General features: G+C 37.8%; 1 protein-coding gene across 5 annotated transcripts in view; it reads right to left on the reverse strand.

Moving 5' to 3' along the window:
• The window catches only part of Mindy3 (MINDY lysine 48 deubiquitinase 3), an 82,805-nt gene that overhangs the window by 17,811 nt on the left and 49,126 nt on the right, over window positions 1-15,868 (reverse strand). For all 5 annotated transcript variants that reach the window (XM_075970507.1, XM_075970505.1, XM_075970504.1 and 2 more), the window contains one exon: window positions 1,592-1,664. In XM_075970507.1, the coding sequence (XP_075826622.1) occupies window positions 1,592-1,664 (73 nt within the window). The remainder of the gene's footprint in view (window positions 1-1,591; window positions 1,665-15,868) is intronic.

A 15,868-nucleotide genomic window follows, 5' to 3' on the forward strand; every position in this document is an offset into this window, starting at 1 on the left:
TTAAGGAAAGCAGGTGCAAGATATGGTCTCATAGAAGTGCTGCTATCAGTGGTGGCTGGCCTGCCAGCACAAAGTTCATTCATTTACTTGAGTATAATTCTGAGGAATAAAATACAATCCATGTTAAGTAATATAATTCAAATTTCTACTAGAGGGAGAACATTTTAAGTAAAAAGGTTTTCATCTTCAAATTTGTATGTGTGTTAGCTTGTTTGGCAGGGCTATATAAACTGAATAGGTTCTTCTTCCTTTACTAGGTAATACTTTCCATACAGGATCCGCCATGATGAAGATGAGCTTCCTTTTCTCACCACTGCTCTTGTAACCAAGCTTAAGGCTTAAGCACTGAAAGGGATTGATGTGGGATTCCCCTCTGTATCTGTGAATACCACTGGGGAATAAGGAAACTGCCTTGGCCTGTTGACAGGGCAGAGTAGAGCTAGGCAAGGAAAACTAAACTAAATGCCAGGAGAAAGGAGGCAAAGTCAGGGAGAAGGCATGGAGTCACCGCCAGAGACATGCCATACTTTGCCAGTAAGCCACAGCCAGGTGGTGATGCACAGATTAACGGAGATTTAGGAGCTAGCCAGAAATACGCTTAAGCTATTGGCCAAACAGTATTGCAAATAATATAGTTTCTGTGTGGTTATTTCAGGTCTGAGCAGCTGGGAACAAACAAGCGGCCTCCAACAGCAACGGATTTTCGTTTTCAGTGTTTTCACTCATAAACCAACCTGCTCCTGATGAGGCAGTACCAGCAGAGCCCGAGAGAGGAGCCTTGCTAAGAGGAAACGGGGCAGATTTGCAAGAACTAAGATCTTAAAGCAGAAGACAGAGAACACAACAACTGAAGCTCTTCAGTGCTCTGAAGGAATGTCCTGACCTAACATCTTAGGTTTTATGTGGGTTTACAACAGAACTGAAGGAGTTCATTTGAAGTTGTCTTTATGGGAGGGAGATGCAGGGTTCAGGCAATGTTTTCTTCAGCACAGAAACAAAAGGCCACTGAGACTCCTCAGGTAACAGTAACTGTAGACAGTTAAATGATACACGTGTAAAGTTTTCAGAACTCATTTTGGTAGAATAAACACATGGTCAGAAGGATGATATTCTTCCACATGAAGATTTTTTTCAATTACCTTTTACTGCAAGTGTGTGTGTGTGTGTGTGTGTGTGTGTGTGTGTGTAGGCCAGAAGTGTTAGATACTCCAGAGCTGGAGTGACAGGGGTACTGGGAACCAGGCCTACATCTTCTGCAAGAGCAATCCGTGCTCTAACTGCTGAGTCATCTCTCTTGCACCTGATCTGCTTATTCAGTGTTCATTTGGATCAGTTAAATAAGAAAAATATTACTTAGGTGACTCCTGTCTTTTGACATCCTGTATCAAAAGAGAAAATCACCTTTAACTCAGGGTCCCAGGAAACGCAATTGTTCAGTGGCAGAATCTGACGGCAGCCACAGTCCTGTGTGTTCTGTTTTCATTTTATCACTTCCTCTAAGTTCTTTTTAAGAATTGACACATTCATCTTCCATTCAGTAATCCAACTCATCTTTTGAATAAAATCTGAGTATCAATATAGGATGTTTTACCTTCTGGATCATAGGTTTGAAAAACTCTTCTGGCTTGTTCAGAAGGCGCCTCAGGGGCAACTAAAGCCATATCCTAAAAAATAAAATGAATACCGCCAGTCAGTTGCAACACCATCATATTAACATTAAACACTTGGCTGAGGTGGAGAAATGATGACATTTGGAGTCAGAGTCTTTGGGCTACAATATAGCCAATGCAAGTGGCCGGAGAAACCACCAGCTCTCTCTAGTGCTTACTTTTACTTCTTCTGAAGGATGGAAATGACACTTAAACCACAGAAAATCGAGAGGATGTCATGCCAACATTATAAAAGCAAACAATATAAAATACAGTATGCAAAGAACCCATAATTTGTGTGTTTTATATTACTGTATATGTAAAGAAATGCATAACTTCAAATATATTCTAATTTTCAACAAATCAAAACTAAGAGAAAATACAACAGTTTCAAGGAATGGAAACTATGAGATTAGAACAGAGACTGGGCTAACCGCAAAGACTAACACGACAATCACACATTATACTATAATGATAAATGCCACTCTGTAAGTGGGATGTAATACATGCAGAAGAAGACCAGAGACTGGGCTAACCGCACAGATTAATACGGACAATCACACATTATACTATAATGATAAATGCCACTCTGTAAGTGGGATGTAATACATGCAGAAAGTTCTGCATGTCTAATTTAGCTTCCAAGGAGACATCCGATGGCAGTTTCTTCATCACAGTGGGCATCACTGCTCAGACTACACCCAGAAGCCCAGTGTTTCCTCATACAGCTTCACTGCACAGATCTAAGCCATTGTGAAATCCTAGTTCTGATGGACAAGAATGCAGAATTGAGGGCCCTGTAGTTGATGCCTAGTCATAGCTTCTCTCAAGCTTTTACCTATATTTGTGTTCTGTGAGTCACCTCATCAGAGAACAGGTATTCCTTCACACTATCTCAAATCCTCGGCCATCTCAAACCAAATCAAACCAGACAACAAAAGACAACAGGTGTGACGTATAAATAGTAAAATTTAAAATGTTTTATGGACAATTAATCTTCTGTCCTCACCCTTTCGTATCTCACTTATGGAAAAAGAACTAAAAGAAGCAGTAATTGAATTCTCACCTGACCCTGAGGTCTAACCTCTTCAGGATCGAATGGCATGTTCTGTTGTTATAAAAAATTAGGAATCAGAATCAAAACAAAGAAATTGCATAAGACCTTACCTGTTTTTATGTATTCCAAAAAAAGATGAATAAGAAAGAGGACTTGCTAATTTAAACTATTCAGTAATAGAGATTATATTTCTTGCTTTCCATGCCAGACAGAGGCCTTTTCTGCATTTTCTGCTATTCTGACCATATGCACACACCAAGTAATGTCTTCTTTGGTTTAATTTTCAATGCTGTTCTGAATTCATGATTTAGTTCTTCTTTACTTGCTGGATACACGCGCTATAGTTAATTTTTGGCTATCAAAAAGAATGTATCAAGCAAACATGAAGATATAATTTTATGTAGGCTTAATTATAAGAGAGATCTACCGTGGGTACTGGGTCACAGGAAGAATGCATGTATGATTATAAGAGAGATCTACAGTGGGTACTGGTCACAGGAAGAATGCATGTATAATTATAAGAGAGATCTACAGTGGGTACTGGTCACAGGAAGAATGCATGTATAATTATAAGAGAGATCTACAGTGGGTACTGGTCACAGGAAGAATGCATGTATAATTATAAGAGATCTACAGTGGGTACTGGGTCACAGGAAGAATGCATGTATAATTATAAGAGAGATCTACAGTGGGTACTGGTCACAGGAAGAATGCATGTTAATTATAAGAGAGATCTACAGTGGGTACTGGTCACAGGAAGAATGCATGTATAATTATAAGAGAGATCTACCGTGGGTACTGGTCACAGGAAGAATGCATGTATAATTATAAGAGAGATCTACAGTGGGTACTGGTCACAGGAAGAATGCATGTATAATTATAAGAGAGATCTACAGTGGGTACTGGTCACAGGAAGAATGCATGTATAATTATAAGAGAGATCTACCGTGGGTACTGGTCACAGGAAGAATGCATGTATAATTATAAGAGAGATCTACCGTGGGTACTGGTCACAGGAAGAATGCATGTATAATTATAAGAGAGATCTACAGTGGGTACTGGGTCACAGGAAGAATGCATGTATAATTATAAGAGAGATCTACAGTGGGTACTGGTCACAGGAAGAATGCATGTATAATTATAAGAGAGATCTACAGTGGGTACTGGTCACAGGAAGAATGCATGTATAATTATAAGAGAGATCTACCGTGGGTACTGGTCACAGGAAGAATGCATGTATAATTATAAGAGAGATCTACAGTGGGTACTGGTCACAGGAAGAATGCATGCATAATTATAAGAGAGATCTACAGTGGGTACTGGTCACAGGAAGAATGCATTTATAATTATAAGAGAGATCTACAGTGGGTTACTGGGTCACAGGAAGAATGCATGTATAATTATAAGAGAGATCTACAGTGGGTACTGGTCACAGGAAGAATGCATGTATAATTATAAGAGAGATCTACAGTGGGTTACTGGGTCACAGGAAGAATGCATGTATAATTTTGGCAGGAAGTAGAGACTTGTGAATTATGTTTGCTTACTTATTTCAAACAATGTTTTTTTTTTCTTTTTGGACACAGTCACAAACTCATTATGAAGCTGAGTTTGATCTTGAACTCTGGTCCTCTGGCACCTTCCTCCTGAGTGTTGGAATAACAGGCATGCACCTCTCTCCTAGTTATAGCATGCTAGGGTTGGATTTAGAGCTCCCTGAATGCTAGCCAAGCGTTCTAACTGAGCCACATCACCAGCCTCTTGAACAATATTTCTTAAAACCCTCATCACCAATATAGTCTTTGCTCTTGGCTATAATCTCAATTGAGAGGAGAAAAACATAATCAGGATTTTCTTATCTAAAAAATAAAACTCTTTAATTTTCCCAATTCATGGCTAAGGAGTGTCTTCCCATGCATTTGCTGCTTTAATTGCTGTCACTGATGTTTCACAGTATTCATTGTACAGATCTTTCTACTCCTTGTTTTAATTGTGCCTGGGCACTTTTTGGTAGCTATTAATTTGTTCCCTTGATTTCTCAGGCAGTTCCTTGTTGTTATATAGGAACACTTCTTTCTGAACTGCACTCTATCTGTTGGCTAGCTTCAACAGTGTTTGCATGAAGTCTGTAGTGTTTCCTATGTAAGAACAGATCATCAGCACAGTGACTATACTTGCTCTGCTTTGGGTGCCTTTTCTCTTGCTCGATTGTTCTGGCAAGGATATTCAACACTATGGGGAACCCAAGAATGAGAGAAGATGTCTTTGTTCTCTTCCACAGCTCAGAGGAAAAGTTTTCAGTATTTCACTATTGAGAATCCATGGGCTCCTTGTATATGGCCCGTACTGTGCTGAGATGAGCTCCTTCTATAAAAATTTTGGCGAGAGTTTTCAATCATCTAAACATACTGAATTCTGTCAAATACTTTTGCCCCTCCTCCCACATCTAATGAGATAATCATATAGTTTGTATTCTTCATTCTTTTGATGTGATATGCCACATTTATTGATTAGTATATCTTGGAATACTCTTGTAACACAATGCACTTAGTCATAGTGGATGATCTGTTTTATGTGCAGCTGAATTTTATGTGCTCACATTTGTTGAGGAATTCTGCATCTATGTTCATCAAGAACACTGGCTTCCTGTCTTCCCTCCTTTCCTTCCATTCGTCTTCTTGGTCTGGAACTAAGTTCCTCCTCCCCAAGCCTCCTGTATACAACCTTGCCTGACTTTTCTTGTGGTGCTATTGTCTACTTATGATGTCAGGACAATGCTTGTTTCAGAGTTTGAAAGCATTCTGCACTGATTTTGGGATTTTTATTTTTAAATAAAACTAGATAGTTGTAATTATCAAGGAAATTAATTTTTCATGGATTACTTAATTTTTGGTATGTTATTATTCATTGTAATCCCTTATGATCATAAAGCAGAATAATTAAGTGTTAAAATGTTCATAGTGTCCAGGATGATTTGTAGATTCAATGTAATAGCTATTAAAACTCTACAATTATTTTTAATAGAAATAGAAAAAATGTTTTCTAAATTTCCACAAAAAGAGCCATAGAAGGTCCTAACTAGCCAAGCAATGAGAAACACAAAGAGCAAATGTGGATGACAGTATAGTGTTGTTCAAACAGTGTGGCATGAGACAGTTGTACAGAACAGAGAGCCCAGAGAGTAATCTTAGAATGCCAACTGATTTTAAATAATACCATCAGTATAGCTCAGTGAGTAAGATGCTCGCAGCCAAGGCTGACAATCAATTCCATGAACCACATGGTGGGAGGAGAAAACGGACTCTTGAAATTTTTTCTAAGTTCTGTGTGTGTGTACATGTGCGTGCACACACACACACACACACACACACACACACACACACACACACACACAAAGTAATAATTTATAAAAATCTATTCATAGGCCCAGAGAATGATCTCTTTAACAGTATAGAGAAGACTGGATTTTCACAAGTAAAAGAATGAAATTGGACCCTTAGCTCACATCACATATGGACATACTTCAAGATGTATTGGATTTAAATGTAACAACAAGAACTATAAAACTGCTAGAAGAAAACAATAGGGGAAAATTAAATGACATTGGTCATGGCAGTGATTCTATCATCTCACTCAAACCCCCAGGAATCAAAACCAACAATAGTCAAAGGGGATCACATCCAATTTAAAACCCACTAATGAGGATATATTTGTAAGCCCTACAATCTCATAAAGGATTACTACTTTAAATGTATAAGGATCCCAAACTAAGTAGTAAGAAAACAAAAACTCAATTTAAAAAGTAGGAAAGTAAACAAATAGACATTTCTCAAGACACACAGAAGGCCATGGAATTCATGAGAAAAAGAAAAAAAGAGCTTACTAACTCAGGGAAACGCAATATATGGCCAGAATGGGAAATCATCTTGCCACTGTCAGAAAAAGGCAAGTGCATGCAAGGAAGGAGAATGAGCTCTGCCATGGTAGTAAGGAATTAATGCAAAACACTGTAGCCAGTATGGAAAACTGTGCAGAAGTTCTTTGAAAATCCAGCAATCCCACTCTGGTACAACCCTAGGACTCAAGGTCAAAGAGTTATCCATCCTGTCATGTGAACAAGTTATAGAAACAAGTCAAATGTCTCACAACAGATATTCAAATTAAAAAATGTAGCACACAATGGAATACTACTCAGTCTTGCAAAGAGAAACATGGCCATTTCCATCACTACACACAGAACCGGAAATCATTACATTACATTAAGTCAGGCATAGAAGGGCAACTTTTTCTTCTTGTCATTGATATATAAACTCTACAAGTGAACTCAGAAGCATGGAGCAGAAAGTTGATTACAGGACCTGGGGGTTAGAAGGGCTGGGGAGACCTGGGATCCGAAGAGGAAAAACCAGAATGAGGGAAGGTGTCCCTTTTAGTTCTAGTCCATACTATGATGAGTACAGAGTAGACGACTGCACACTGTAAAACTTTTCAGACGTAAATCTTAACTCTCCTCCCCAAATATGATAAGAACTGGAGGTCATGGACACTAACTAACTTGATCTAAATTACTCCATAGGGTGTTGATAAACCATAACATTACTTTGCATTCCACAAATTTATATGCTTATAAATTAGCAAATTATAATAAAGAAGTAAAATAGTATTTAAGTAAAAGTACAAGCAGAATAATTCATTTAGGGGAATGAGCTGGTGGATAATATAAACAAAGCATTATGTTAATACTCATCAAGTGAAAACAGAGAAATGTATTATTATCGTTTGTAAAGTTGAGGGAACAAGAAGGGTTACATTAACTTCTCAGTGTTAATGTAAAGAAGGAACGTAAAGAAAATTACTTGATGCCTTGTGTCTAAATTCCAAGCATCAAGAAATAAAAGCACATTCCATGCTAAACCAGCAAGATATTAGCTTGAACAAACGAGCACACTGTGTTCTCTTGGTCTTGCTGGCAACCTTGTTGGGTAAAGTGCTGTGAAGAAGCACAGTTCCTAGCACAAAGACCCACGGCTGATGGATCCACACAGAAAATTGGGCTGCAGGTTAATATTCAATGTATTTCTGCACCAAATTTGAACAGAAATACAGAATGTTACGTAATTTAGTGTGTTTTATAATCCTAAAAGAAAACACTTCAGTGAGGGTATAATTCTCAAGTTTCATATTTTACAACAAGGAACTAAACCAGAACTTCCCTGAATAATTTTATAAGTATGAAGAGGACTTTATCGCTCAGATCTACTTCTAATATTGTATTATGATAAGAGCTCTTGGCCTTCACGTTCAGCATATTCCCAGTCTCTCAATCCACACACCCATAGTTTCTCTTATTTCTTCTCTAGTCCCTCATTCTTACTTTGGCTCATCTATCAGTTGGAAAGAAAGTTGTGCCAGGCGTTGGTGGCATAGGGGGAGGAGGGCAGAGGCACGCAGATCTCTGAGTTTGAGGCCAGTCTGATTTATAAGAGCTAGTTTCAGGACAGGTTCCAAAGCTACTAAGGAAGCCTGTCTCGAAAAGCCAAAAACCAAAACCAAAACCAAGCCAAACCAAACCAAAAATCCCCAAACCAAAAAACAACCCCCTCCACCAAGAAAAAGAAAGAAAGACTTAGTCTAGGTCACAGTCTAATAGATGAAAGACTGAGGTGTTTCTCCTTTGCATTAAAGTAAATGTATTTTATGTATTTTCTGTTTAAATAGTAATATGTATTCATATGTTCTTTCTTGATAAAAAAGTACTTTATTATAGGAAAAGTCAAAGATGAGACCGTGTGTGTGTGTGTGTGTATACACAGCGCGCGCGCGCACACACACACACAGTGAGAGAGATTGATTTTTATAAGCCCAAACCAGAACAAAATTAAAACTATAAAAATCACCCCAATCTTGAAAGAAAATTTAAAATGACTTTAAAAAGAATTTAGTCCCTGTTTTGGATTAGCAATGGTTAGCCCATACTTAGGTAAAATGCACAGAAAGATCATCTAATAATACTTGGAAACAACCTAGATGCCCTTCAATGGAAGAATGGATGAAGAAAGTATGGAATATATACATATTAGAGTATTACTCAGCAGTAAAAAACAAGGACTTCTTGAATTTTGCATACAAATGGATGGAAATAGAAAACACTATCCTGAGTGAGGTAAGCCAGACCCAAAAAGAGGAACATGGGATGTACTCACTTATATTTGGTTTCTAGCCATAAATAAAGAACATTGAGCTTATAATTCATGTTCCTAGAGAAGCTAAATAAGAAGGTGAATCCAAAGACAAACACATAGGCATCCTCCTGAATATTAACCTTCATCAGGCGATGAAAGGAGACAAAGACAGACACCCACATTGGAGCACTGGACTGAAATCTCAAGGTCCAAATCAGGAGCAGAAGGAGAGGGAGCACAAGCAAGGAACTCAGGACCACGAGGGGTGCATCCACACACTGAGACAATGGGGATGTTCTATCAGGAACTCACCAAGGCCAGCTGGCCTGGGTCTGAAAGAGCCTGGGATAAAACCAGACTTGCTGAACATAGCAGACAATGAGGAATACTGAGAACTCAAGAACAATCGCAGTGGGTTTTTGATCCTACTGCAAGTACTGGCTTTGTGGGAGCCTAGGCAGTTTGGATGCTCACCTTACTAGACCTCCATAGAGGTGGGCGGTCCTTGGGCTTCCCACAGGTCAGGGAACCCTGATTGCTCTTCGAGCAGATGAGGGAGGGGGACTTGATCGGGGGAGGGGGAGGGAAATGGGAGGCGGTGGCGGGGAGGAGCCAGAAATCCTTAATAAATAAATAAATTAAAAAAAAACCACGCACACACAAAAAAGATATCTGATAATATCTAAAGTACTAATTTAAAATCTATAGTTCTGTTACCAATGCATATTAACCTTATAGTTAGTTTTCAAAGAAGAAATTAAGAAAATGCTCCTTAAGCCCAATTATGAAAAAAGACAAGGAATCACGAGTAAAAATGATAGTTAGAAAAGAGCAAGCTAGGCGGGCAAATGCCCGGCCACTCAGCTTGGCTACCTGCAGCCTTTTAGTAGGCAAGCACGTTTTATGAGAGGACTCGACTTGTGGGTCTAGAGAAATGCGCTAACTAAGGAAGCATGGAGCAGTACTTCCACAAAGAGAATACTGAACACACATTATTATCCATTATGCAGCCTTGTCTAATAAGAGCTAGCTTTACTTTCTCATACTAAAGGGAACAATTCAAAAGACAAAGGGAGTTGAAGCATGGTTTATGGGACTTTCTCTTGTGCAGTTAGGAAGTTGTCAACACAGGCACCAGAGAGAGGGCTGGAGACCCATGCCCACAGGGCATATTCCCTTCTGTAGATCAAAAGGTTTTGTTCTGCCAAAGCTCAGATGGCTAGCATGAAAAATTCTTCATTCAACTTAATAGGAGTTAAGTTTCCTTCTTGAAAGAGTCCATTTACTCACTGCGTCTTACCTGCCTACATCCCCATTAGAAGGCCCTGTGGGAACTCTGCCACCTGACTACTTGCAGTTCCCATAGGCTCCTTCCTGCAGGGAGATTCTATGACATTCCCCTAAGACAAGAATCAAGCTTCAGTCCACACAGGGAGGCTTTAGTGAGTCTCCCTAACAGACTCTAAGATACTGTGTCAGTGAGAGCAGGATCACCTTTGCTTTCCACACAAGCTCACGTTTAGTTAGATCTTTAAGAGGACCACTTGTATATCAGAACAGATGAGTTATTAAACGCAGCGGGAAGTTCAAATTCCGTAGAATATGTAGTAAATTTTCAATATGGTTATCTAATAAGTTCATAAAATGATTAAATTCATTTTATTATTGATTTTCAATAAAGTCAACTTGTAATAGAAATTTCTTACAATTATATAAAAAGTTTCTCTCTTGTGGGTCAGAGAGACACCAACAGCACTGAAATAAGTCTGAGGCGCCTGAGCAACTCACACACGACATGATGACTAGTGAGTTCAGAATCAGTTTCCACGGTGTTATTTCAGTCAGTTCAGATCTTATCACAGGAGAAACCCAGACAGATGACAACTCACACACGACATGACGACTAGTGAGTTCAGAATCAGTTTCCACGGTGTTATCTCAGTCAGTTCAGATCTTATCACAGGAGAAACCCAGACAGATGACAACTCACACACGACATGATGACTAGTGAGTTCAGAATCAGTTTCCACGGTGTTATCTCAGTCAGTTCAGATCTTATCACAGGAAAAACCCAGACAGATGACAGGTTATCACTGGAGACAGAAGCTTCTCTCTTCAAACCATAACAGCAATCCTAACCCTGTTCCTTATTTTGATGTTGCTCATTTATGGCTACTTTTCAAAGTTCTTTTATTCAGTAATATTGGAATCTCAGCTGACTAAACTGTTACTTACAAGCATTAGAATTGGTATTTAAAAGACTCCACAACAAATTTAGGGAAATTATAACATTTAACAAACAGCACTTGCTTTAAAATGGCCCAAGGCTTAAACTAGGTCATGCAGCTCACAACGCTGCCACAGTCTGCAGTTGAAGACAGTCTATACTTCCCACGTCTCCCGTGCTTCAAGTAAAATCTGACCTAAGTAAAAACAGTGTTGTAAGATGACATTTTTTAAAAAAGATTTTTATTTATTGTAATTGTATGTATATTAGTGTCTGCATGTATGCTGGCGCATCTCATGTATGCTTGGTGTCTGCTGAGGTCAGAAGAGGATGCTGATCCGTAGGACCCGGAATTTGACAGTTGTGAGCTGCCATGTGGGTGCTGGTAATCAAACAGTCCTCTTCAAGACCAGCCAAGTGTTCGAAGCTGCTGAACCATCTTTCCATTCTCTTAAAACTGCTAATAATTTATTAGATTCAATTATCATATTCCCTTCTCTCATTTACTTAAAATTTATAGTTTTCCACTATTCACAACAAAGTATTACATGAAGCCAAGAACAATACGAGTTCAAAGTAAGTGATAATTACCATTTGTTCAATAGGTTTTCTATAAATATAAAATACAATAAACTCAATTTAAAAAACCACAATCAGAGAACCAAAGTTCTAATTCAAAATAGATAAATAGATATAAACTACAATGTAGAAAGCTTAACTAGATTCTTGTTTGGGATAAAACGTTGCAAAAACAAAAACAACCACTTCCTAGGTAGCTCAGGCAGTTTATTACTATTTCCATGGTGAAATTAGGCACCACTGCTCTCTGCACTGTACAATTTACCAGTATAAATAACACCTCTTTTGGAGTCAGAAAACAAAGACGTACTATTATAAAAACGAAATACTAAGCTATTAATTTCAAACTAAGCCCATTATTTTGATAACACATATAAAAAAGTGTCTAATTAGGTTAGAAATAAGGGTAGAAAACATAATAAAATGAATAAATACAAACTACAATTTGCAATAAAACTGAAACCTCAATGTAAAGGAGTTTTTTTTTTCCTAGAAAAGAAAGTGATGGAAAAGTTGGTCATTAAGTCTACGACTCATTAAATCTATGGGTCAAGATCTTTGCTTATCTTTTTAAAAAAACTTTGCTTATCTTATAGGTAAATATGCAAATTCTTACTTAAAATTATGTAAAAAAAATCAGCCCAAAGCATTAACAACTAGAGACTGGTATATTTTCAGTGTCATCCATGAAAATTGTGAAAAATATTGTGATTTTTTAAAAATATACTACAATGATTCACTATATACACATTGGAATATCATTGGTTTAAAATACTTTAAATAACAAAACACATAGAAACTACGTGTTATTACTGAATGAAACACCAGTTTGCCCTTTAGCTTAATTTTAGCATGTAGTTACAATTTCCTTCTTCATTTTCAGAGTGAAACACAACATAGCTGCCATTTCTATTTACAAAGAGTCCAATACATAAAGCTTACATTTTTGCAATAATTTAATGGCATATATACAGAACATATAAGACAATCCAGAAATTAGGATAAGCCTCTCATTAGATGTTTAAACCAAGCTTTCAAACTACATCTGTAAGGGCAATTATTTTTAGTAACGCAAAGTTTATTTCTATATGTTTCAATCTTCTTGATTTTTATAAAATTTCTTTGAGTCACTTGTGTATTCAATGTTATTACTAATGCCTGTAAAATTATTAACTAGCTTGATACATATCTTTTCCCACCATAGACAAGGTTAAGTTATACAGGCTATTACTTGGTGTTCAGATAATTTATATAAACTTGACTATTTCTGTTTACTTAGGCACACAAAATTAGAATTGAGCTTTCCTTCTTAAAAATCTTTTAGAATAAAAATGGGACCTGGGCCAAATGTTCTGACAGTTATTTTGAACAATGTTTATAGCATGTATTATCTATAGTAGACTGTCTCCTATCAGTACCCTTGGAAGAAAATTCAATATGGAAGTGATAACTGAGTAGCTATGACATAGTTCTCTACATATTTGTCTTCCATTGCCCCAATCTCAAAGCCACCTGACTTATAAATGTTAAGTAAACTCTTTGAATCATAAGTGAGCAAATTAAGAATAACAAAGTTATAACACCTATACAACTCATTGAACATGGATATGTCAAGCTGGTGCCTATATAGAACCTCTGCCCCTATGTTCTAGCAGCTTTGGTAAAGGTACACTGCACACCACCAAAAGAGAAATGTAAACATCAATTCAGTCACAAACCTTTTGATCTACAACAGTGTTTTGCTTGCAAGATGTGGTGGGGCAACGGTGGCACAAAGCTTGTGTAAGTAGCCAATCAAGAACTGATTTGACTTAAGGCCCACTCCATGAGACAGAACCCATACCCAGCTCTACTCTGGGTTGCCAAGAACCAGAGATTAGATAATCCAGAAACCTAGAGTAAAAACCAAATAATACTGGTCTAACAAAAGAAACAACAAAAAAAACTACTAACGATATTCTGTTATATTCATAGATCAGTGCCTTGTTCAGCCATTAGCAGAGAAGCTTTCTCTTGCAGAAGATGGGAACAAATATAAAGACTCACAGTCAAACATTATGTAGAAAGTGAGAGGCATTGGGACACTCAGTCCTAAATGGGATGTCTCCATCAACTCCTTCCCCTCAGAGCTCAGGGACCTTGAGGAAGAGGTAGAAAGAGTATAAAAGCCAGAGGGGTTGGAGAATGCCAATGAAACATGGCCTTCTAAATCAATACAGAAAAGGTCATGTGAACTCAGAGAATGAAACAGCATGCACAGGGCCTGCAGGTCCTCTGTGCATACATTATAGCTTCCAGCTGAGTGTTTTTATGGAATTCATGAGTATGCAAATGGGTGGGTCTCTCATTTTTATGCTTTCTGTTGGGCTCTTTTCCTTCTGTTCGTTTGTCCTGTCCAACTCCAAAGTGACAGTTTTTGTTTTGTTATATTAAAAAAAAAAGAATGAATGAAAGACAATCTAGTCACTAGGGTAAAGTTCAACAACTAAATTGTCATTTATATTTACCTGTTGGGAGGTCTCTCTAACAGAGTGACACTGGGTTTATCAACCACTCCAGGGCGGGCCTCATCTTTTTTTTTTTTTTGCCTGGCTTATATATACATTTTTAATTAGCTGTTTTGTTTAGAGATTGTAATTTCATTACAATATTTCTCCCTTCCTTCTCCTTCCTCCAAAACTTCCCATATATCCCTTCCTGCTATCCTTCAAATTTATGGCCTCCTTTTTATCAACTGATATTGTGTATTCATGTACACACACTCCTGTGCATGCACACAGACACAAGCATATTTTTTTTTCTTTATTCATCTTTAAGGAGTGGTTGACCAACATATAATGGACTCCATAGTTAGTTGTTTTTCTTTTTCTTTTTGGCATGTTTTTATTTGGTTAGAATTTGGTGTTTTGTTTTCTAGTTTTGGGGGTTTTGTTGTATTGGATTTTTGTTTTTTAAAAAAGAATTTATAGTTGGGTGGTTGTATGGAGGGGTAAAGGATCGTGAATGACTTGGGGAAGGAGAAGAACATGATCAAAATATATTTAAATTTAAAAATTATAAACAATAAAAGTATTAAAAAATAACATAGTTGTCAAACATACAACTTTGCGTCTCTGAGGTCTAATCATTAGACATGCATATCTCATTAGACATTTCTACCTGTCTACCAAACCCAAAAGCCTCACCAAGACCTGTCATTTTACCTCAGGAAGCAAATCTCTCATTCATGCACTCCACTGAAACAAATCAAGGGTCCACTTTGGGGAAGGGAAATATCAGGTTAAGGGTGGAAGAATAGGGAAAGACATATTTTAAAGGAGAAGTGTAAAAAACAGGGCAGTTGAAAGGGGAATGAGGGAGGAAAGAGTGTAAGTAGGGAATGGGATGGAAAGGTAGGGCAGAAGAGGGCATAGGGAGGGGGGTAATTAGAAGTCATATGAAAACTTATAAGTTTCCTAAACATACACACACACACACACACACACACACACACACACACACACACACACACACACACAAGTTCATATATCATAGGGATTAAATTCACATTATACTACAAAATGGATAATGTTCCTAGCTCTAGATTACCAAATAAAAAGCCTAATGCCAAATGAGGGGTGCTTCCCCTTAAGCTGTTGGTCATGGAGTTCCCGGGGACCAAATAAAAAGCTAATGCCAAATGAGGGGTATTTTCCTTCAAGTAGTTGGTCAGAGTTCTCAGGGACCCCCACCCCAAACAATATAATCTATTGGCAGTGCTCTAGATTGTTCACGTGATGGTGATAGCCCACTGTTGAACATACTACACACTTTGGTCACAGGGCATGGAGAAATCAAGCTGGTACTGAAAAAGAAGTTTCTTCAGAGGAATGGATAGCTTTCACAGTATTTATGGGAAGAATCTAAGTAGGCTTCTAGAGAGAAAAGTCACTAACAGTCTTATGCAGCTGTAGATACTGTGAGCTACAATGATGACCAGCTTGGAACGATAAGTCCAGAAGTGCAATTGTGGCAAAGATGTTATAGGGATAGCCAATTGCTTTCTGATTAGATTTAAGGTCTGCTCCATGAGAGGAAATAGATGCATGATATTATAAATATCTGACCAAGAATCCATGGCCTGAGGTGTCCTGCAGCAATTTTCTGAAATTTATAAATGTCCATCTTAGAGGAA

The sequence above is a fragment of the Microtus pennsylvanicus genome, chromosome 4 (genome assembly GCF_037038515.1).
Source record: "Microtus pennsylvanicus isolate mMicPen1 chromosome 4, mMicPen1.hap1, whole genome shotgun sequence".
Lineage (NCBI taxonomy): Eukaryota > Metazoa > Chordata > Mammalia > Rodentia > Cricetidae > Microtus > Microtus pennsylvanicus.